General features: G+C 42.6%; 5 protein-coding genes across 8 annotated transcripts; 2 read left to right on the top strand and 3 right to left on the bottom strand.

Annotated features, from left to right (window-relative positions):
* Positions 1–513: 513 nt before the first annotated feature.
* Positions 514–3470, bottom strand: ndufs8b (NADH:ubiquinone oxidoreductase core subunit S8b). 2 transcript variants are annotated; one of them, XM_077608883.1, is made up of 7 exons: positions 3359–3470; positions 2306–2354; positions 2168–2227; positions 2001–2090; positions 1553–1725; positions 1338–1466; positions 514–1133 (listed from the first exon to the last, which is right to left on the bottom strand). In XM_077608883.1, exons 1-7 carry the CDS (start codon positions 3395–3397, stop codon positions 1002–1004), a joined length of 672 nt encoding a protein of 223 aa, XP_077465009.1. In that variant the 5' UTR covers positions 3398–3470; the 3' UTR covers positions 514–1001. The 2 variants fall into 2 exon arrangements, with proteins under 2 accessions (XP_077465009.1, XP_077465010.1); XM_077608884.1 differs by lacking the exon at positions 3359–3470 and adding an exon at positions 2946–3349.
* Positions 3471–3830: 360 nt separating this feature from the next.
* Positions 3831–7425, top strand: tbc1d10c (TBC1 domain family, member 10C). The gene is made up of 10 exons (XM_077609901.1): positions 3831–3983; positions 4106–4237; positions 4753–4852; positions 4936–5043; positions 5121–5227; positions 5296–5410; positions 5501–5566; positions 5650–5839; positions 6243–6403; positions 6505–7425. The coding sequence occupies exons 2-10, from the start codon at positions 4110–4112 to the stop codon at positions 7273–7275; spliced, it is 1746 nt and encodes a 581-aa protein (XP_077466027.1). The 5' UTR covers positions 3831–3983; positions 4106–4109; the 3' UTR covers positions 7276–7425.
* rad9a (RAD9 checkpoint clamp component A) lies at positions 7004–16432 on the bottom strand. Of its 3 annotated transcripts, none has more exons than XM_077608881.1 (16): positions 16235–16432; positions 13649–14136; positions 13478–13570; positions 10709–10806; positions 10545–10631; positions 9650–9720; positions 9494–9567; positions 9374–9422; positions 9037–9151; positions 8836–8935; positions 8588–8694; positions 8378–8484; positions 8247–8311; positions 8082–8171; positions 7801–8020; positions 7004–7693 (listed from the first exon to the last, which is right to left on the bottom strand). In XM_077608881.1, the coding sequence occupies exons 5-16, from the start codon at positions 10573–10575 to the stop codon at positions 7577–7579; spliced, it is 1146 nt and encodes a 381-aa protein (XP_077465007.1). In that variant the 5' UTR covers positions 10576–10631; positions 10709–10806; positions 13478–13570; positions 13649–14136; positions 16235–16432; the 3' UTR covers positions 7004–7576. The 3 variants fall into 3 exon arrangements, with proteins under 3 accessions (XP_077465007.1, XP_077465008.1, XP_077465005.1); XM_077608882.1 differs by having other exon boundaries at positions 13474–13570; XM_077608879.1 differs by lacking the exons at positions 10545–10631; positions 10709–10806; positions 13478–13570; positions 13649–14136; positions 16235–16432 and adding an exon at positions 9817–10084 and having other exon boundaries at positions 7007–7693.
* Positions 10669–14785, top strand: LOC144082061 (uncharacterized). Its single transcript, XM_077608878.1, has 6 exons — positions 10669–11834; positions 11895–11998; positions 12174–12561; positions 13497–13590; positions 13687–13847; positions 13927–14785. The coding sequence occupies exons 1-6, from the start codon at positions 11199–11201 to the stop codon at positions 14170–14172; spliced, it is 1629 nt and encodes a 542-aa protein (XP_077465004.1). The 5' UTR covers positions 10669–11198; the 3' UTR covers positions 14173–14785.
* Positions 16433–17078: 646 nt separating the features above from the next.
* On the bottom strand, positions 17079–20734 carry p2rx3a (purinergic receptor P2X, ligand-gated ion channel, 3a). Its single transcript, XM_077609716.1, has 14 exons — positions 20570–20734; positions 19984–20119; positions 19810–19881; positions 19427–19496; positions 19199–19289; positions 19054–19131; positions 18820–18961; positions 18570–18706; positions 18410–18503; positions 18166–18231; positions 18010–18087; positions 17647–17713; positions 17481–17547; positions 17079–17366 (listed from the first exon to the last, which is right to left on the bottom strand). Coding segments are annotated over exons 1-14 (1224 nt in total). The 5' UTR covers positions 20695–20734; the 3' UTR covers positions 17079–17365.
* Between the last annotated feature and the right edge of the window lie 2031 nt (positions 20735–22765).

A 22765-nucleotide genomic window follows, 5' to 3' on the forward strand; every position in this document is an offset into this window, starting at 1 on the left:
AGACAATATACGGCAACGCTTCTACGATCTTTTGCTTATTCCAAAGCACACGTGTGTGTATGTATTTATTTTAAATATCTATTTATTTATTTGTTTTAATGACCGATTACAGGTACAGTAATGATAAGATTCATGGAGTGCAATATCTATTGTGTTGGTTACTGTAAATAGTGTTAATGAAAATTAAAAAAAACTTTTTATCGGAAAGCAACTAATTTTGTTTATATATTTAAAAAAAAGAAAAAATATTCCGGAACATCATATTTGGGGTCATAGTCCACAATATTAACATTTGGCATGACATTGTTGTAATTTGTTCGCATGGAGGTAATCAAATCAAATTATTTATTAATAAAATGTTAAATTATGGAATGCTAAAGTAAAAAATGATAAAACTAAATAATAATAAATGAAAAACAAATACCCTCTGGTTATGGCCAATAACAAGACTTTTTTTTCTCCATATTATTTAACTTATAGGTTTCCACTGACAAAAAAACAATAGAGCTCCAATTAGACATTTAAACTGGTCCAGTTTTATTTTCCTATCCGAATCAAAATGGCTTAGAGGTCCGGCACAATCAATATCAACTGATGAGTTAAAATGCTTGGTAGTCACACAGAGTACATTATTACATAGTACTATAATGAACATTATGCCACTATTCGTAATCAAGTTTATTCCCAATCACGGAAACCCGTTTTGAAATGTATAGCAAACAAAAATACTGTAGAGAAATTTTTGAATACCTACTTTATTTCAAGATTTTCCTGGCATGAAGAAAAACAAAAACGAAGTGCTGCCTTAAAGCCCTGGCTGAAAAACAAATATAATAACCGATTTATGTAGCTGAACATGTGTAGATACCGTTCAGGGGACAAAGCAGACAAGGTCGGTGTAAGACTTGATTTCTCACATATGACATAATTGGGAGGATAAATGATCTTTTAACAGTGTGACCAATAGAGACAGCTTAGCCAGGCAGCTCCGCCCCTTCGATCTACCTGTACAGGTAGTCTGCTTGAATGTTAGCAGCGATCTCAGCCTCCCATTTGTCCCCATTGTTGAGCAGCTTTTCCTTATTGTACAGCAGCTCCTCATGTGTCTCTGTAGAAAATTCAAAGTTGGGACCCTGCAACAAAATTAATATGCAAGTATTAAAATTAAACACAAATAAAACATTAAAATGTCATCATTGAATTTCATTGAAAATTATTTCTCAACGATGAGTTTCACTAAACAAAATGCCATCTAATAAGCAAATTTTTACTTACATGAGGAATTATTTTTTAATTTATATTTTCATATGAATGATGTTTTTTCCAAATCCACCCACCTCAACAATGGCATCCACTGGGCATGCTTCCTGGCAGAAGCCACAGTATATGCACTTGGTCATATCAATGTCGTAGCGCGTGGTCCGTCTGCTGCCGTCGGCTCGAGTCTCCGCCTCAATGGTAATGGCCTTTTATTTTGTAGGGATAAGGAATTATGGATTCGAACTCAAAACGGAAAAAAAGTAGGGTGAAAAAGCGGCGCCATGGTGCTGACCTGAGCGGGGCAGATTGCTTCGCACAGCTTGCAAGCGATGCAGCGCTCCTCCCCGCTGGGGTAGCGGCGGAGGGCGTGCTCCCCCCGAAAGCGAGGCGAAAGGGGGCCCTTCTCGAAGGGATAGTTGATGGTGGCTGGTTCGCGGAACAGGTAACTCATGGTCATGCCCAATCCTGAAGAAAGGGGGATAAGAAATGTGTCCATGATATAGCGCGATGCTATCCATGTATTTGCTACCAGTACTAAAAATGATGATTCCAGAGTAATTCGATTTTGTTGAACTTGGAACGATCTTTTATTTATTTAGTTTAAAAAAAATTAAAATAGAACACATCCCATCCGTTTTTTTTCTTTAAATTGCCTACATATTAATTTAAAAAAACTTGAGACATATATTGCTCTCAAAGGCCAAAATGTGGTTTATAGTGTCTTAATTATTTCACAACACCTCTGAAGAGTTCTGTCCATAGCAGCGTTGTCGCGGCACGGTCGGTGATGGACTTGAGATCATTCTGCTGCTCCGAGGCATTTACGTATTCTGTCATTTGAGGGAGAAATTTGAAAAAATGTTCAAGACAGATAAGTATTCATCAACTAGCCGTTTCAAGGACTCACTAAAGCCACTCCGCTGCACGCTGACACTCAAGGGACGTACAATGGTGCCTCCTAAAGTGGCTGCAAACAAAAATATATATTTTTTCTGTAAAATAAATCACATCCATATATTCTGCTTAAGTCTTGAGTAGGTACTACCTGGCCTGGAGGAGCAGTAGAGAAGACGCAGCCCCAGTGATGCAGACATCTGAAAAGTATTTGGAATAATTCCCTCAAGACTTGAGATTCAGTTGTAATTCGCCAAGTCTGACCTCAAAACACTTTCACCTCAAATGTTTTTCATTTTGAAAATCCCATTAACCTGTTAGTACTGTAGCAAAAGCAATCATTATAATGAAGAATATACAGCTGCATGAATTATTTTATTATCTGTGTACGCGTTGCTCCGCACAATACACGGGTGTACTGTTTATTCAATAATGGCTCTGGCTTTATACTTATGAAAGGGCTCAACATCTACATAACGGTATTTTATTTTAATAGCTGGGAGAGGCTCCTGGAAGAAGAATGTATGTGTTTTACAAACTAAAAGCAGAAATGATTTTTTGTCCTGTGTTGGAGAACGGAGAACTTCCTACTAAAGCAACCTTTGTTTTGGAGCCCTCTGTTGGAAATGGCTGGTTTAACATCAATATTGTGATACATTCAAGGTACGTAGGAATAATGGGGCAAAGGGGATAAGAACATTGACCTATTAGTATTTTCAGGAGCGTTAAGTAAAATAGACGATACTGAGACATTAAAAATTATAATCAATTTAAACCACGCTAAAGCTCACCTCATCATATTTTGTCACTAAGCTTACTCTAGCAATTAAAAACTTCCGTCATGGAATAATATAAACGCACATGCAATTTGAACAATCGTCCGCACGTCCTTGTTCAGCCTCGCGCGATGAAATCAATAATAATTCATCTTGGGCATTCCACCACTAGAATAGAGATCTGTTGTTACGAGTGTCTCTCCGGCGTTTGATAACACATGCACGAGTCATTCCCCAATTTGAAATCTCGCAGGCTAACACAAGCTAACTTAGCAAACCAGAGGACACTTCCAAAACACGATGTGCTCCCCTCGTATTTGTAGCTCAAAAGACTGGTCGTTAGTCAGTCGTCACGACTTTAAATTGACCTCTGAGGGAAACGAACGCGAACTAGCATGTTGCTTATGTTGACCTTTGAAGAGTCTTACCTCTGCTGTCTTTCCAACTGCGACGCCGCTAATTGTCATGCGCTGTAAAGGCTGAGATGCATTAGCTTCCCCTCGGTCATTTGTGTTACATCCGTGACCTAATAAATAATGTTTAGTAATCCTAATAGGGAAAGCCCAATTCTACACACCGTCATTGAATGTGGTTCTTATCACATTAAATTCAGGAATACACGAAAAAATAATAAAATGGATAAACAAAAATCATAATAAATCCATAAGAAAGGTTAAAAACAAAATAAATTGGGGAAAAAAAAGTAATTGTTTCTATTGGCACATTGTTCCTTTCCCAATGATGGGTTCAAGTGCAAATGAACTTTTTGTAAAGGGAGTAGTAGTGCATTTTCTATTCACACTGATGTCATGACGTGTCATTTTCCAGCGGTCACTATGCCTCCCCCAGAAAGACTTATTTTTCATAAATGTCCACATGGTTCAGTTAGAGAGAAGTGGACAACATCATGCGTCAGTAACAGTGCGAGATGGCAGCAGAAAAAAGGGGGAGGCGTCAAAGAGGAAGTTGTTTATTGCTAACACTACTACAGAATCTCACATACCTTCAGTTCAGTCATTTTCACTGACGAAAACAGGCACGATATGCAAGAAGGTAATTTAAAAAAAATAATTGGGGGAAAATAAATGTATGTTGTTTGTAGTTTAAACTCACCAATATTGAGTTGATTTAAAAAATGCTAAGCAGGTTGAAATCAGTCTCTTCTGATCTTCCAGTGAAATGTTGAAGCCATCGAGTTGTACGGATATAAAGAAGGTCAGTGATGAAGACCGTTCTGGATCGGAGGTCAGTCCTGAACTTGAGACAGACCGCTTTGGCTTCATAGTTCCCAGTGGATCCCAATCTCGGTGAGCAATTCTCCCTTTTATGATATGGGTAGCCTAAGAATAAAAGTTGGGTCATTTTCATCCATTCATTATATCATTTTTTTCAATATACCCGCAGTCTCTGGCTGGCCACCAGTACACAGAATACTCTAATACACTTCTCTTGCCTTTGTTGGACTTGAATGCAACACTTGGATTCTAAGCTGTATTGTGCATTTGTCTTTATATGCCACACTGATTACAAACTCACCTGTTACCATGAAGCTATCTATCTCAGCCCCACGCTGTGGTTTTCCTGTTTCCTGTCTTGCTTTTGAAGCGCTTCTGTAATGAAAGTATCGTTAGCATGTCTATATCATATCCAGTCTCGTGTAAAATGGCAGTCATTCAAATCATTGTCGTGAGGACCGAGACAACTGACACAATAAGAGTTATCAGAACTGAAATGATCTTTCCTACTGCGTGGTTTTTCACCTGATTGACATCTCGTGTTATTTCTGAGGAATGTAAAAACATCATTTGCATATTTACCGCAGGATGGTGAGCCCAAATCCTCAACAAGTCAGGCGGAGGGAAGCCAAATGGATCAACATCATGGACCAATGGCAAAGCATCTTATTAAAGACGTCTAATATGGTGTGTGTGATTGATTGACACCCGCACATTTGGACTTTTGTAAAAATTCTCTGTGTTTAGAAACACATGCGACATGTGCGCAGGTCAAAGTGCAATGTCAGAAAGGCATTCCGACATCGCTTCGAGCCAAGTGTTGGCCTCTGCTGTGTGGCGCCACCAACAGGATGAAGCACAACAAACACCTTCTCCAGGTACGTAAAAAAAAAAAAAAAAAACTACCATCTGGTTCCACGTGGCGGATCACTCGACAACTCATCTTCCGTGTCAGTCCCTCGAAACACGGGCGGCTCTGCGCAAGTGGGTGGACATCATCCACAGAGATCTGGACCGCCAATTCCCTTTCCACGAGATGTTCCTCTCAAAAGACGGGCACGGGTATGGGATCTTTCTCCTGAAACCGTCAAAAAAGAAAGACAAAATAGTGGTTAACTTCATGTGTATAGGCAGCAAGATTTGTTCCGGGTGTTAAAAGCCTACACCCAATATAAACCAGAAGAAGGCTACTGTCAAGCGCAAGGGCCGGTGGCCGCTGTTCTTCTGATGAACATGCCGGCAGAGGTAGTCCGAATACCATAACGTGTGCGTCAAACTTAAAAAAAATGGCGTTCTAATCTGTTTTTATGGATGCCGACTTTCCGAGTTTGGCAGGAGGCCTTCTGGTGTTTGGTCCAGATTAGCGAGCGCTACCTACCTGGCTACTATAGCCCCCTACTGGTGTGTGTTCAATTTCAAGGGCTTTTTTTTTCGATCTATGTTTAGGAAGGCAAGTGATGAATGAAGTGCATTGTGTGGTGCAGGAAGGAGTCTTGTTCGATACGACCGTGTTGACCCGAGTTCTGAAAAAGACTTGCCCGTCTGTGCACAAACACTTGCAGCGACACCAAGTGGAGCCTCTCATGTTTGCCACCGACTGGCTGATGTGTTTGTTTGCACGCCAACTGCCTTTCGACGCTCTCCTCCGGGTGTGGGACTTGTTTTTCTGCAATGGTAAGTCACATGATGTCCAATGTTAAATATTACAATTGTATCACAATAGCACCACTACGTTTGGAGGTAGCATGTGTGTCTCAATATGTATTTTTCTTGTTGGTTTGTTAATTGAGGGTGTGGGCGCTGAGGGGCCCCGGATAAAAGAATTTTCAAATGAATAATTGTGTTATTTCAGTGTGAAACTATCTCAGTCCACATCCCCCTACAGTAGGAAGGGGGGCCGCGAGGAAAATTTTACTAGCCATGCTCCGCTTACCTCACAAAAAAATAAAAATAAAAATAAAGAGCCATGATATTGAAGTTGTTTTGAGCAAAGGAAACAGCACTGGAAAATGTTTTCATTGTGAAATACTGTAACATTGTTATGACGACAAGACTGACCCCTACCTATCACCCAAAGGGGTGCGCGTACTTCTGCAGGTAGCGGTGGTGCTGGTGCGCGGCGTCCTGGGTCGGGCCGAGCAGAGGAAACGGTGTCAAGGCCAAATGGAGACCCTGCAAAAGCTCAGAGACGTCAGCCCCGTGCTCCAAAAAGAGGACGGGGACGCCTTCGTAGCGGAGGTATGGGCGATATACCACGACACGCAGGCGTGTCAACGTGACCTATTTTCACAAACACCTTGGCATGTGATTTGATACATTCTGTCATACCTTGATCACAGGTGTGCGCCGTTCCACTCTCTTCCGTCGATTTGGAAAAACACACGGAGAAGGCGCTGGCAAAGTGGAGAAAAGACAGACCCGCGTCCGCTTTCGACCCCAGGGGTCGTTGCCACGGGTATCGACAGGCGTGGGCGAGGGCTCCGGTGGACGAGGAAGAGAGAGAGACGGGAGATCCGTCCGCGCCGCTGGCCCACTCGACCTCCCGCTTGTCGCCCCCGCCTTTTCCGCTGCAGAGATGGAGAAAAGGGGGCGGGGTCAGCGCACGGGATGGCCTTTCCAGGCACTGCTCATCGGGGACAAACGATTGGCCGAGTCGCTACGAGCTCAACTTGCAGTCTCCACTTTTCGGCAAGTCTGCCGCCTCCCACGACTCAAAGACGACGCGACGGCCCGGTAAAGATCCCTTCGATCAAAACCCCTGCGACGGCGAACCCTCAAACGCCGTAATTTGCCAAGTCCAAACAAAAGGTGTACCTGGTGATCGCGTGGGTGTTTTCCACAAGGCGTCTGGCTACAGCATCCAAGTCCCCACCATCTTGATCCAGGATTTTAGCGATGATGCGGGCCAGCGGCTTGAAGAGGAGAGGGCCAACTCTGGGGAGAAGAAGCGATGGTGGCGGCGCGAGCCGGAAAAAAGAGGCAAAGAGGGGGAAAGGGTGACCAAGACGGAGAAAGAGAAGGAAAGGAGGAAACCACAAACAAGGGGGAAAGGTTTTCAGGTGGAAAAGGAGTGCATGAAATCTTCTTCGTATGCAGAAGCTTACTTTTAATCCATCCAGTGATGTCCAATCTACAGTAGTTGAAAAAGAGAAGAGTTTTTGGACATCTAGCGCCATCAATGGCAGCCAGTGACTTGTGTGGAGGCGCTCAGGTGCTTTATACCATCATCAATAAACTTTTGCTTCCTTTTGTTGAGTTTATTCCAAGAAAAATATGTTTCAACATGATTTAAAAAAAACAGTTATTAATAGAAAAATAGGATGAATTTACACTCTGTGCATGAGTTTCTCGCAGCAAAAAGACAAAATGTCCAACCAAAAAGTGGAAAATGAACGAATCATTTTCCAAGAGTCAGTCAAGTTGCGTTTCGTCCTCGCTGTCACTGGCCAGCACTTCCTGGTTGCTCATCGGCTGGGTGCTCTTCCGAGACGATGCGGGAAGCACCGACCCGAACAACAGCGCGCAGAACTGCGATGGAACAAAACGGTTTTGACTAGCAATTTTTTAAAAAAAATGATCGCAAACCACTTTTAACTCCACCCACTATGTTTACAGAGGAAAGGTAAAAAATAAACCTTCTTATTCGGTGGCCCATCTTTTCCGGCAGTTTCCTCCTCTTCGCCCATCTCTTCAGTGCGCGGCCTCGTCTTGTGATTTACCACCGAATTCCGTTTTGGATCGACGGGTTCCGGTGCCGGCGGACCCGGGGCGATACTGGTATCCATGGCGATGAGGTAGGAGTCCATGTCATCGTTCAGAAAGTCATCGGGTGGGGGTGCAGGGGGACTGTGTCGTCTGAACCAAACCAATGAATGTTTACCTTGACGAATCGTGCTTTTTTTTGGTTGTTTGTTACCTTCTTGTCTGGTTTGTGTTCTCCTCCAAAAGTGTGGCCAGCACAAAGTTTCCCTCCACGACACTGTCTGATACAGAGAGCACCAACGGACTAATAAAAATAAATTAAAAAAAAGACAAATAGATAAATAAGCGTGAACATAGTTTGTGGAGTGAATAAGCATACCTGCCCGGCTCATCAAAATATATGGAAATAGGGAGACCGACAGTCTCGGCAAAAGGTAGCAAACCCTGCGGGGGAGAGAAACGCAATGTCATCAAGGCTTTTTTGCTTCATGAAATGTCTGCAGTTCCCACCCGTAGCTCCTTGAGACAGAAGGTGATGCTGGTCTGAGCCCGGACGGCAAAATGCTTAAATTCCTCCGAAGTTAAAAAGAGTTCCGTTAGCGTGGCCTTGGACTGCGCTGAGGGGGAAAAGAAAAAGCGCAACAGCAGTGTAAAGGGAGTCAATTTTCAATGTATTTTTTTCTTTTTTTTTAATAGTGCAGGAAAAACTTTGCAAGTCACCCGACTCCTCTTCCACGTGACTGCGGAGCCACATTCGTTGGTCGCTAACCGAAAGTGTCACTTCCTCCAGAGAAGGCGGGAAATGTGCCACCGTGTCCACCAGTAACCTGAGAAATGCAAGGTGTGTCGGCAGAAAGTGAATTTCACGACAATGTTCAAATTCAGTTTCTTCGCAAAGACTCATTTTGAAAATCTACAGAAACCCAGAAAATGAAATGCGGGGGGAAAAAAGGAGAGCGTCAACAAACCTTGAATCGGCTCGAAATACATTCCCGCAAGCGTCCTTGTCGAACACCGCCTGTAAGCTCTCGCTGTCCTGGAACGAAAGGTTGCGAGTCTTCAAGAGACCTGCGGATCACAAAAACGGGGAGGGAAAAAAATGGATGAACATATCCCTTACATGAAGTGACGCCAGCTGCTGGAGGAAGTGGCATGACCATGCAATATACCGTGTTTGCAATGCAGCACGAAGGTCAGGCGATCTTTCTTCTCGTCTAGCGTGATGTGACACTTTTCCACCGTCTTATCCAGAGAAGAAAGTGACTTGAACACGGCCTGCACGCTCTGGATGTTTTCATATTCCGATGACATAAATACACACACAAAAACATTGATTTAGCACAGGGGTGTCAAATCTACAGCACGCTAAAAATGAATCCGGCCCACGAACCGAACTTTAATTTGAGTCTCCTGATTGAATGTGGCGTCATTTAAAGGATAAAATGATTGGATTTTTTTTGTTTTTAAACTGGAGGCCAAGATATTCAAACCATGAACTGAACACACCTTTATCGCCATCTTGCAGCGGAAGGTCTTCCCGTTGGGGGTGGTATACCTGCCCAAATGAGAGGGGAAACACAAATAGTCAGTATATGACACGTCAACGTGAATCTAACTGAATCTAACCTGCTAAAGAAGAGTGACGTAAACTGGAAGCAACCGTAAGCTGATCGCGAAGAGTTGACAGACCGCAGGGCTAACTACAAAAACAAATAATCACATATCCTTAAAATACATAACCAGTGATTTTAACTGGGAAGCGTCCATCAAAATCAAGTTTACCCCATCGTTCTGGGGCTCAATGTAGAGCTCGTCGCCAATTCTGGACAAGGACTGGATAGCTTTGGCCAGCACTTAACAGGACATATACGTAGAACTTAATTGTAACTTTTTAACATGATTAAAGCAAAGCACACAAAATGTAAAAGAAAGGGGAAAAACGGACTTACCTTTGACCATTCCGCCGGTTACAACGCAGTCCATTTTAAACTGGAGTAACAGAATTTTACTTGCAATTCGTAACTAAAAATGCAACTATTTGCTCGGGAGGAACAGCACTCATTTGCACAGAAAGCGAATGTATTCCATATGGCGTTGTCATACTCCGTTTGTAAATGTATTAAATAACAGTTAAAAGTGAAAAAGCTTTGACTTCACCGTGTGCATCGTTGTTTATGCCGCGACAAAAAGCACTTCCGCAATGTGGTCCAATCCGAAAGACGAGGTTGGATGAAGGGGCGTATTTTACGCATGCGTATAAGTACCGTACAATTAATTGAATCTCTGATATTTACTCACGTGCTCAGCGAACGCATTGGCGCATCTAGCTATCTATATGTGATATTTATGTATATTTAATAAACTGAAATACAAATAATCCACCGTCCCCAAAATGTCGAAATCGTTAACCGTATTAACGGTTGAAATTGAGAATAAATATATAAAACATAGGTGTGAAGAGCAACTTTTGATGTTGTAAAGCCAATCAGTGTCAGATACTCCTTTTTATATTGACTAGATATGACTTATTTATTATGTATTTTTGTTATTGTTGTTATTTATCGATTATTTATGTCTGTTTGTTGTTGGTATTTGTGGACCTAGTGGTGAAGCTTTAAATCTCATATTTGTATCCTAAAAAAAGTTTATTTGAAAAATCTGCACAGACAACACTTACCACTGGTATGGTAGTATTCATAAAAAGACATGACAAGGCAAAAGTCAAGCAGATGCTGCACTTGATGTTTTCTCCATCACTGCACAACTATGAAAAGCATTGGAAAGGAATAGGTAGAGAGAAGGAAAAGGAGTTGCTATCAGGGCACAATTATCTCACCATACTGGTCTTTCTTGTAAGTCTGCTTTGCTGTTTCGCCGAACATTGCTGCGCACCGTCTGCCCGCCCATCACATCTGACATGGACGTCTCGAACGGAACGACTGCAAATATTATTGACAAATTAATCGAAGAAAGACACGGGTAGAGAAAGAGGAATCTCCAAAAACTAGACCTCATCGAGCTGATAGTTCTGCCAAAGTTTAGGACAACCAGAAATATAAAATACAAACAAGATGGCATTACATAAGACGAAAAACTCTCACTTGAGGAACTATGGACATACCATTATAAATCAAGAAGAGGATATATACCCTTGCATTAGGTGAGAAAAATCATGGGAACGGACTGGAAAGGGCCTAAAATTGTTGATTCTCTTGACCAATATGTGTCATAAAAAGAGCTTTATTTTTAACTGCATTCTTTAAAGCCACACTCTCATTTAGTGCATCATAATTAGTTGAGATTTTTTTAAGAGCCACTGTTTTGCAACTCAATGTCTCAGCCAGACAGTCAAGCTTTACTGCAGTCCATGTTGGAGAGACTGAAACTCCAGCCTGGACGCGAGAGGCTCGTATACGAATCCCCCCGTCAAGAAATAGAAAAGGACGTTCTTACGAACGGCTACGTGTTGGACGATCCTGCAAAAAGACCCCAAGCGCCTTTTTTAGCGGCTGGCGAATTTAGCCCTAAAGTTGTTGAGGGATTTAAGCCAGTTCACGACATTGGACAGTACAGAGGTCATTTTTCCTTCCCAAAAGTCGACAGTCACACGACTGTAGTTGCGCCTTTGGAGCATTCTACTAATCACTCGGAGGGAACCGATACTTTGCCAAAAAAGGACATGATATCTGGAAAGCAAGAATCAGAGAGTGGCTTCAAACTGAATGATCAGGACTGGTATTGGGGGAGCAGCCGTTTCTCAGAGAATCATTCCTTTCATGTGGGAAATGGATTTGAAAATATGTCCAAATGGAAAGATATGCAAACGGTACCTCAGAAAAGCTCGACCAAGAGGAAACCACGCTTTTCTGAAAGCAAAGCAAAGAGATGGACGCAGAAACTCAAGGAAAGATGGGTCGAAAGGTCTCACAAAAAGGAACGAGAGTCCGCGGAGGATTGGGCCAAGGAGGTAAGTGATGCAAAGTTGCTAATTTCTCCTCGGGAGACTCAAATCTGATATTATTCTTAGACTTCCGCGCAAAGCCGTCTTGTCGACACCTTGAATCAAGACGGAGAAGAGAGAGAAAACCCTTCGCCGCCGTTAGAGGACGACACCATTGAGGCATTCATCGGGTAAAAATCACGCGGCAATTCTGTGCTCTGACTGTTGCAGACTGATGGTTTGACACCCCCAAGCAAAATACGTCAAATGTTTCCAGGGACTGTACTTTAAAAGTACAAAAAAAGTCTCTGAATTCTTGTGACGGTGTTAATTGCATGCTGTGAATTTGGATTTCTGTCTTTTCAGATCCGGTGAGAAATTTCCGTTCGGTTTCGGTTCCGTCAGCTTGCTGGATGAGATTATCGCGGGTCAAGAGTGGGCCAAGTTTCTGAACTCTGCCTCAACCAACCGCACAATAGCAGAGAATACCTTGAACGGCCCGGACGTGACGCCGCGAGCAACTCTTAGCGTTCCGTCTGCTTTTGCAACCCACCACTCGGAAAGTTTGAACAGGCAGTGGAGCTTCAGAGGTGGCGAGTTGTTGCCACTTTATAACTTTCCCTGCAACAAGGATCTTCCGGAAGCGTCTACGGAAGAAGCGGATCAGTTTCAGCCAATGGAACAAGGTCAAAGCCAATCCCACGAGCCAATTAAGGACAGTGAATTTTGGTCACCAAGAAATTCCAACGTCGAGGTTAGAGAACACTTAACTTTTCAAACCAGCTTTTTTTTGTGTGTTCCTCAAACTTTATTGAGTCAAGCCACATTTGTGACAGAGTTTCTCCTGAAAATGACCCTTGTGTTGATAGATAATATTTTGCAGTCAGAATATACAGGCGAAGGGGCGATAAACTTGGAATCTTCATGGTGCTTTAAATTAACAAAGTCATTTTTTTGTCTAAAAGTGTTGCATGTACTGAAAAAAAGTCCAAATTGCACTTTTTGACCTTAAAAATGCAACTCAGAGTCAGAAAAATCGATTTTTTACAAAACAAATTGGTTCCAGAACTTTTTTGTAACTTGAAAATGTTGTAAGTAGAAGTGTACTTTATATGTAAATTCGCTAATTTGTTCCACAGTCCTCACACAACTACCAACTAAACCCTTTAAAATTGGTCAGATTCTGGTCCCAATTTTGTATGAAAGATATGAGGAAACACAAATTTCCTACAAAAATCCTACATTTGTATCCTTTTTAATCACTTAAGGAGAATTGAAAATAAAATAACGGACAAGGAAATGCATTGACCTTTTGAGGAATTTCGTAACTTGGATCTTTTTCGTATCTCGAGTCACTCATTTGCATATAAAAAAATCGTAACCTGAACCTTTCGTAAGTAGAGGTATGTCTGTATGTGTAGATATTCCACGGCTCGACATGAACAACTAAAGCACAGTTGTTAAATATACGGCCTGATCCAGTCGTTCAAATCATACTGTACGTACACAAGTAAATGCTTAAAATTTTGAAATGGGCACCGTTAAACTAGAATTTAAACGTTTGTTGACGGGAAGTTAGTTATCTTTTCGGGCCAAAAATAAACGGGTGAGATGGAGCTAGCATGAACTGACTTTGACACTGCTGAAGTAGAGTGATGACACTTACTTACTTTACGCTATGGCTTGCAGCGTGCAGACATTCTGGACGATTCCCCGCCGACCAGCAGACTCAACAGGAAGAGACAACATCACTCGGCCGAGAACTGGACGCAAAACAGACAAGGTCAGAACCCAAACATATATCAGGAAGCATTTTAAAAAATGATAAGCATGAAGAATACCATGGACATAGAGGTTGAATTCAGTTTTGGGGTTTCAGAAGAGTCGGCGAACAACCACGTGATGGGCAACGCAGAGGAGAACATGGCGCCCTTCATCGGGTGTCCATCCTCCGAGGTTTCTCCTGGCGCTCCCCCTCTCCGGAGCGTCCTCCGACACCCCACGTTCCCGAGTATAGATTCCTCACAGGAAAGCAAAAGGGTGAGTGTGACAATTCAATACTTTGTGTAACAATTTAGCGGGCCACGTTCTCTTTTGACTGTACGTCTTTCCATTCCAGAGACGACTGGAGCCCAATCGGCGGGTTCGTTTCGCCGAGACGGTTCAGGAGATACCGCCGATCCGAGCCGAGCTGGACACTTGGGAGTCGGAAGAGGACGATGGGACGGTGCTGGGCTCTGGTTCAGATGAGGAAGAAGAGAAGGAACGCATGGCGGTGGAGGAAGAGAAGGCGGCGCGCCGACCCGCCCTTCCCGCCTGGATTCGGAACCTGAAGAGGAAAAACACCCCCAGGAAGCATACATAGATGACTTGTTCTACTGAAATAGGACTTTTCACATTGCTTGTACAAGATTTAGAAGATCAAATTGAATATTGGCATAAAAAATGGCACCTTGAAAAAGTTGTGAGGTCAACAAATTGGAATGGCAATTTTGGCCATGTCATCCTTTCAAGGATTTTCCGTTTGAATCGAAGCTGGCAGTATTACTTCGGAATATTTGTGTGATTGTGCTTTTGTTTGCAGTGGTGTAAAACTACACAAATGGGGAAAACCAACACTTTTCCAAGGATTTGTCCTCTTTCTCATCGTCAGATTCGCCACATTTGCCAAATATTTGATAAGTTTTGAGTGTAGGAACAATAATACAAACATGAAATAGGGGGAAAAAAAGCAAGTCGCAGTTGAAGAGAGGGTTTTAAAAGTCCAGAAACTAATATTAAGTACACAACATAAAAAATGTGGTTATTGGGAGGCCTTTGAACCTATTAACCGCGATAAACGAGGTATTACTGTATTTGAGCTGCTTCACAATACTGGAAGCACAAAAACAATCTCAAAAACAATTTCAAAAACCATGCAGAAACATTTGGCTTTCTTTTGTGATTAACATTAAAATCCCCAAACCCTCCAAACTAAATGGATGTCTTCTTCCACTTCAATTGGCTGTCGGCCACGGAATCAGCGTTTGAAAACACGTTGTTGTTTCAGAGCAGAAGTTCAAGCTCTATCACTTTTTAAAGTGTCATTATGGGAGTGGCAGACCATGTGATGAGCCGTTGAGGGTAGAGATCATTCAAGTATTGTTTTCTTATCTTCATTGACACGATTTGTACCCAGATTTTTTCGGGCTTGGGAAAATGCCAAACTTTCTACTAAATATCCAACTCGTGTTGGACGATGGCAGTTGTCAGGATTTGGTTTTGAATCCCGCCTTTGACCATCTTGGGAAATTTTGCGTGCCCTTCCCTTGCTCTGTTGCTTTTCTCTTTGTACTCAGGCCAAAAACCTGCATACCAAAGAAGACTCCAATTGGTTCTTTATGCGATGTGCCTCATCAACCGTTCCAGGGTGTACCCAAGCCAAAAAAAAATTTTTTTTTAAAAGTAATGAATTGTCAGGGCGTGACAGCCAATCACCGAATGTCCCTACACAAAGTTCCTCTAAAAAAAACATTGTGTAAATGACGACCCCGAGGTTTCCTTGAATAAACAACGCAAATCTTCATTAGTGACGTCTCTAAAATAGATTGGAATTCAAATTCAACAAACACATCTTTTTGTACGCGATCTGCTCATTAACTTTTTCGCAAACTCAGCTGCTCTTTTTATACGTTCGAAAACAGGACATCTGTACTTTTTTAATTGCCTTTTGGGTCAAAGTCTGTCATTAATTTTATATTTAACCTCCTATGGCCAATGTTCCCTCTAAGCTGCGCGCGTGCGCAATTGCGCGCTACTCTCGTCTTCTCTGCGCATAGCAAATCATATGGAGCGCACAAAATAAAATCCCTTTTTTTTTTTTTTTTTGCTGTGAGGCCGACGCGCGAACCACTCATCCGCCGGGCCGCCCATTCATAGATATAAATCATTACATTTTATTATTAATAAATCATTTATGTGTAGTAGACATGCACCTGCTTATGGCAGGTGTGATACAGGTTCGTGCCCATAGCGAGCAATGATGATGTTGCTCACACTGGTACTCAGTGTGCTCAGGGAGGTTGTCTTTCTGTCCAGACAAACAAAAAATTAGGTATTTGCATTTTTATTTTATCTTTAATATTTAGGCTAATTGGGACCCAATGAGTGTAAAAACAAAGAATTATATTTTTACATGATGTCGTTTCTGAGAAAAATGATGTTCACATCATGTCGACGACGGGCCTCTGACGTCCACGCGAGGTCATCCTAGGAGGTTCATTGATATTTTAAGCCACGTCTCCCGACGCAACGGCTAATGGCGCTATTAACATCTGTCGGGTCAGGCTAACGATTCAATGAGCTAGCAATCCCCACAAGCCAGGTAAACACAAACGATCATGAAAAAGCATTTGGTAAGTTAAGAGTACTTGACGCTTTCCACTTACACGCGTGATATCGATCGGCGCCATCAAACGAGTGCATAAAGCCTGCCTGCTAATTGCCAGCCGATCCTCCGAGGCCTCCCTTCTCGGTCCCAGCCTTAAAGAGCCTCTTCAAGTCATCTAATAAGCACTCGCTCGGTCCACGCCGAAGGATTCGGGTTCCGCACGGGGTGCGTTGGGAAGAGACAATCGGGTTAGCAACTGAAATGAAATGAAATTCTGGGTGTGCAAAATAAACAGAAAAAAGCTTTGAGCGATAATGGCATTTTTCACGGGACGAGAGGAAACTCACCCTAGTCCATTAACGCTCCCGCTGACCACTAATCATGCTCCATTTGTAAATCTAATGTCAGGCACACACACATGTGCGCGCTGTCTAAAGGAGTGTCATAAACACAATTTTGAGTGAAACAGTCACAATGCAAAATGCGCACACTCAGAAATATTTCAGAATGACTGTGTGGCGTAGGTTTATTTTCAGGAGGCCTCGTGTAAGCAAAGCAAACAAGAGACAATTTTCATAAGGGAAAAGGTTACGTGGGTTTATCGATAATTGGAAAATGGGAAAGTTTGCGATGGAATGATACCTTTCAAGTCTCCCCTCGAAATGACAGAAATAAACACAGGAAAAGAGCATCTAAATAGCAAACTATTGAAAATACTCACATATAAACAGTTTCAATATAGAAAAAGTTATTCAGTATGTCATTTTTGGGGGGTGAATGTACAATGATGCACTGATTTACAAGAAAACCAACTTGACTTTTTCAAGCTAAAAGCACTTGATAGGTTTTCTTATATGCTTAAAATGAGCATTGGAATGTCAACCGCAAGAGGGCGCCACATCCAGAAACCATCATTTTTTTACTCAAGTTTTCCTTTGTTTTTTAATCTAGCAATATTGCAAAATGGGTTTTTTATGATAATAGATTCCTAAGAAAGACCTTGCCGAAATCTGGATGATGGTCAGTATATTAAAGAATGAAGTCCTAAAAATATAACATGAAAATAATTTTAACTTTCAAGTTCATAAACATTTTTGCAAAAAGTATTATTCTTTACAAACCTTTCACCATGTTGCATTGGTAGTGTGTAGTTTTTTTGGGGGGTGGGGCATATTATTGGCATTTCCATTCTAAGGGTGAAATATGAGGTATTAAAAAGAATAAGGGTGATTTCACCCTGTGGCTCAATGATTTAAAGAAACAAAATGACTGCCCGTGAGCTCCAATGAAGCGATCATAAATACCAGTTCTCTAGAAAGAGGCAGTTCAGTTCTACAAAATTCCTTAAGCAAAAAAACGGCAGGATCCAGGCTTGGAGAGAACAGAGCATGGTTGTGTTCATTAAGTTTCACAGCGGCTGGTCGGCAGTGGCCAGCGAAAGAGCTCCGGAATCGCAGGAGCTCTTCATACCTTCTTTGGTGGACATCTGGCTGCTGGGGCTCGGAATCAGGCTCGCTTCAATCTGAGCTTCCGATACCTTCGAGTCCAGGTGAGAGGGGAAAAAGAAAAAGAAAAAAGAAGAAAAAATAGTTGGTTACAGAACGGTGGTCTGTCTTCATGTTAGTTGTTGTTGTTATCGTTCGTAACAAAGCAATAAAGTTTTTTTTTTAAATACACTATGCAAAATATTGCTTTATCATATTGCTTTATCATATTGCTTTATCATATTGCGCGATTCTCAAATCAATTCGATTTGACAACTGCGTGATATTTTCTATATTTTGGGCAGCCGTCAATGAGGAAATATGGTGCGGATTAAATTCCGCATTTTACCTCTTCAAATTTCTTGGCTTTGTACTGCGCCGCTCCTTTTAGGAAGTTGAGCAAGATGAGATCGCAAAGAACCGTACCCTGTCAAAGAAAAAATAGAAATGAAAATGGAGAGAGGTGCCGCATGAAAAATACGAAATCGGATAATGTGAAACTTACAAGACCGATAGAAGTGAAGGCGGCGACCAGATTGATCAGCGTCGGGACGGTGTTAAACTTTCCTGCCTGGAACGACAACGTTAGGAAAAAGGAGGGTGGGCCTGAATAAAAACAAGTTGAATTTGTCAGATTCGAAAAATCTTAGGAACGTGATTTCGTTGACGTTAAATAGCGGCATCTCGGGAACGAGACGTCGTCAAAGATTGCATAATATAATAACCATAAAATCCATCTTTTCACTCACTTGGCCGGTGACCATGACATCAAAGCGGATGGCGAAAGCTTTGTGTAGCGTCCGGTATTCGGTACCGTTCTGCGTCTTGTAGTATTTGGCGAACCTGCGTGGGGAAAATGGACGACGATGAGGATAACGAGATAACGGCGGGACTCGGTGAAGAAGCAACCTAAAGTTGAAGCCCTTAGAGATGGCGTTCTTTTCAAAAGGCGCGTCCAGGCGGGTGAACGAATACTTGGGGACGCAATACTCAATGTCCAGGTCCAGATTACACTTCCATTCTATGTTGATTCCAATTTCACCACCCTAGAAAAAAGGGATTAAAAAAAAAAAGCAAATTTCAGATCAACCCAACACAACAACACAAAAAAATAAGTTAGGAAACCCAAACTTAAACCCCATAAAGGTGCGAGCGCTACTTTTTTGGCTAGCTCGACGACATTCTGCCCGGTGTGCTCCAGTATGTCGCCCACGGCAAAGATGGGGCAGAAAGGGTTGCTTTTGGGATGGTATTTACAGCTCCTGATAGCGTCAGACGTCATGCTGGAAGGAAAGTTTCCTCTGAGGGGTTGAGGGGTTACATTTCCACAAGGTCAACTCAGGTCGAGGCCAACCAATGAGGACGGCCCCTCAGGTATGAGGGACTCGGTCACCTGGTGATGTTGAAGAGAGGGAAACGGATGCTGTTCTTGATGAAGATGGTGAAGTTTTGCACGTCTATCATGGGTTCTCTGAAGGGAAGAAAGAGGGTAAGAAGGGAGCAAAAAATGTCCAAAAAAAAATCAAGCTAGCGCTCACATGACCACCCTGTCGTTCTCCACCGGGCACCATCCCTCCACCTCACACTGACTTTGGTCCTCGCTGCGAAGGCACGCACCCGTAATCCTCCCTGAAAGAATGCGAGGAGGTCGCAACAATGGCTGGCCAAGGGAACCATTTGGGTGTATTTATTGTTTTTTTTTTTAAACCCTACAAACCGAACGCTCTTTGGTGGGCGTCCACTCCGAGAAGAAAAAAGTCATTTACCGTTCGTGAGGATGGAATCGACGAATTCTTCACAGTCAAAGTCGTCTTGACACTTGTACTGCTTCCCATTCTGAAACACGCAAGACCATTAGCGCTAGGATCACAAAAGTTTGAAACACACACACACACAGTTGAAACCCACCAAATGGTGAAAAAATCCATTCCTATTTATTCATGATTTCATCACCCAGCCAGAATAAGAGCCATCAGTTAAAAACAACAACAACACTGTTCTTCTTATGAAATGACAGTTTATGAGCCGTCAAATTGTGACACAGCTGCCAAAGGACAAAAGGTCAAAGATCGTATTTTTCAGTGGCTAAAGTGAACTTTTTTCCTTTGTGGCGTTGAAATTTATGTTGCAAAATAAGAATAAACTTTACCTCTGCACATTTTCCTTGGAATTGGTTTTCAGTGATGATGAGTTTAGTCATGATGCAAAACACAGCTGCACCCTATAAACACAACACACACACACACACACACACACAGTCAAATGCCGACAATTCTTTTACATTCACAAATACGTTACGTTTCAATCCAAGTGCTTTTCCTACCTGTTGGGGAAAAACGTAGTCGGCCACGTCCATGATGCGTTCTTGATGGTAACCGAATCCTTTGACTTTGGTCATGACGGACGACTCGATGCCGGAATCGAACACCTGGTAGGCTTTTTCGTGGATGAACACCCAGCTGTAACCAAGAGTATACTTTAATCACTTTTTAAACATTCATGACTTACTTGGGATTTACATTTCATGCAAATGATTCGAAATGTCCAAATGTATTTTTTTTCCTCCAAAAGATCACATTTTTGTTGCTTTTAGGGTGAAATGCAAAAGTTTATTTGTAACTGACCGATGCTGAAAGTGCAATTATAGGAAGTGGCCACTTGATTTTTTATTTTTATAAACAAGTACTGTATTTCATTAGAATGCACAATATGATAGAACAAAAATTATAAGTTGCAATGGAGTATTTGTTGCATTTTGGGGGTTTAGTTTAATGGATCAGAAAGAAAGAATCAAGTAATAGAGAAATATGGGAGGACAAAATAAGAAAGAAAAAAACATTCATGTAATAGAAAAATATGGAAGGACAAAATAGGCACTCGTTAAAAAAAATTGGATGTCAATCACTCACCCGACAAAATAAGCGATGATGAGGACTTGCACGATCCTGTTGATGATCCCCACCGACCAGCTCTTGACCACCACGGATTTCGTTGTCTCGTAGGTGAAGAAGTCCGTCACCCATCCCCACACCATGGCTGGTCGTACTGGAAATTCAGCCGCTATCTGGGAGAGAAATATCAGAAGACAAGGAAGAGGGCTCGCTTACGAAGACTACTTCTCCATGAAGAGCGATCCGGGCTCAAGGGGGATTTATGGAGGGTGGGATTGGAGGTTGTCCCTTGTCTTCTGCCACTCCATCACTGGACCTCCCCTTGGAGGAGAACGTGTCCCTCCCTCCTTCTTCCTTCTTGCTCATTTTCCATTCACCACAAACCACCAGTCCTAGAGCTCATAGTTGCACAAACCAATTTACAAAAAATGTATCCCTAAAACATTTTTTTTAAAGGGGGTAAAAAAACAACACGATAAAAATAGAATTACAGGAAAGCCAATCGGACGGCACAAAGAGACAAACAACCAATCACTCCTAGCTAGGGGCAATTTAGCACTTAACCAGTTAGCCTAGCATGCATGTTTTTGGCATGTAGGAGAAACCCCCGAGCAATGTTCCCTCTAAGCCGCGCGCGTGCGCAATTGCGCACTACTCTCGTCTTCTCTGCGCACAGCAAATCATATGGAGCACACAAAATAAAATCCCTTTTTTTTTTTTTAGCTGTGAGGCCGACGCACGAACCACTCATTCGCCGAGCCGCCCATTCATAGATATTAATCATTACATTTTATTATTACTAAATCATTTGTGTAGTAGACATACACCTGCTTATGGCAGGTGTGATACAGGTGTGTGCCCATAGCGAGCAATGATGATGATGTTGTTCACACTGGTACTCAGTGTGCTCAGGGAGGTTCTTTCTGCCCAGACAAACAAAAAATTAGAGGGAACATTGCCCCCGAGTACCCAGAGAAAAGCCACACAAGCCCGGGGAGAACACGCCAAGTCCCCACAGTGAGGTTGGACCCGGGATCGAACCCACGACCTCAGAACTGTCAGGCCAAGTTGACCGTGGCAGGAAATGGGAAGCACATTAAATAGATGACAATTGTCTTCATCGAACATCACATTTAGGCCATCAAGTGGAGTAATGGCCACGTCCAATCGAATCGGGGCCTTATTCCAAAAGCATTACAAAGCGTAGCGCCATGGACAATAAAGGCGACATACGATACGAGCGCTTCTCAATATACTCGTTAATGCCAGAGATAATGTAGTGACGAAACGGCGTGCGCGATTGGACGGTGTCATTTCTTGAGTGGATCCATTATGTTTGTGGTCAGTTCATTGTAATGCAATCCAAGACCGCGCTCACAATGGCGGGCTAGGCCAAATCCCAAAAGTAGACCATTAGACTTCCTGTTATAGACCCGGTGAAACTTAGGACGGGGATGCCAATACGACACCACGTCGGGAGGAAAACGTTGAGGTCTTGGCTTGCCAATGTACAAGTTGACCAATAACAAGTATAGATCCAATGAAAAGTCTTGAAATAAGTTATGGTGTCATTTTTCCACAATAACGTTGGAATTTGGAGTGAAAAGTGGCTCAAAACACACTTGAAATTGTTGATGTCATGAACACATGATTTGTTGGGCCAAAACCTGCTCAACTATTTTCATTTGGCAAAAATATGGCATTGCAGCAGCGGTGTCAAAACTACCGCTCGTGGACAGGAAGTGGCCCGCTGAGGGTTCGAATCCGGCCTGGGGGGTTGTTCTGCCATTTTTGTAGCTAAGCGCATTCATCCTGTACATCAATGAAATGGAAGGAGGCCACGCAAGGATTCGCCAACAGGAAGTAGACCAAGAGCAAAGCCATCACAGAAATGGGAGTCAGGTGGACCGCACGTGTCTGCATCTTAAAAACCCACCTATCCAACGTCAAATCGTGCGCTTTTTAACATGGCTAACCTCACTTTTGAAAGCAAATCCTCTCTCCCACCGCCGGTGTTACCGGCCGGCATACTTGGCCCCGCCCGTTAGAGCGCACTAGCAAACCACCCGCTTGGTTAATTTGGCCTGATGCGCCACGCCGCAGTCCAGAGGAATCCCGTGGGATTTTTGCAGAAGCCGAGGAGCTACAGTAAGAGCTTCTGGTAATGGAGGAAAGGTCATTTGAAGACGTCGATCCGTGTGGTGATATCTTTTA

The sequence above is a fragment of the Stigmatopora argus genome, chromosome 9 (assembly GCF_051989625.1).
Source record: "Stigmatopora argus isolate UIUO_Sarg chromosome 9, RoL_Sarg_1.0, whole genome shotgun sequence".
Lineage (NCBI taxonomy): Eukaryota > Metazoa > Chordata > Actinopteri > Syngnathiformes > Syngnathidae > Stigmatopora > Stigmatopora argus.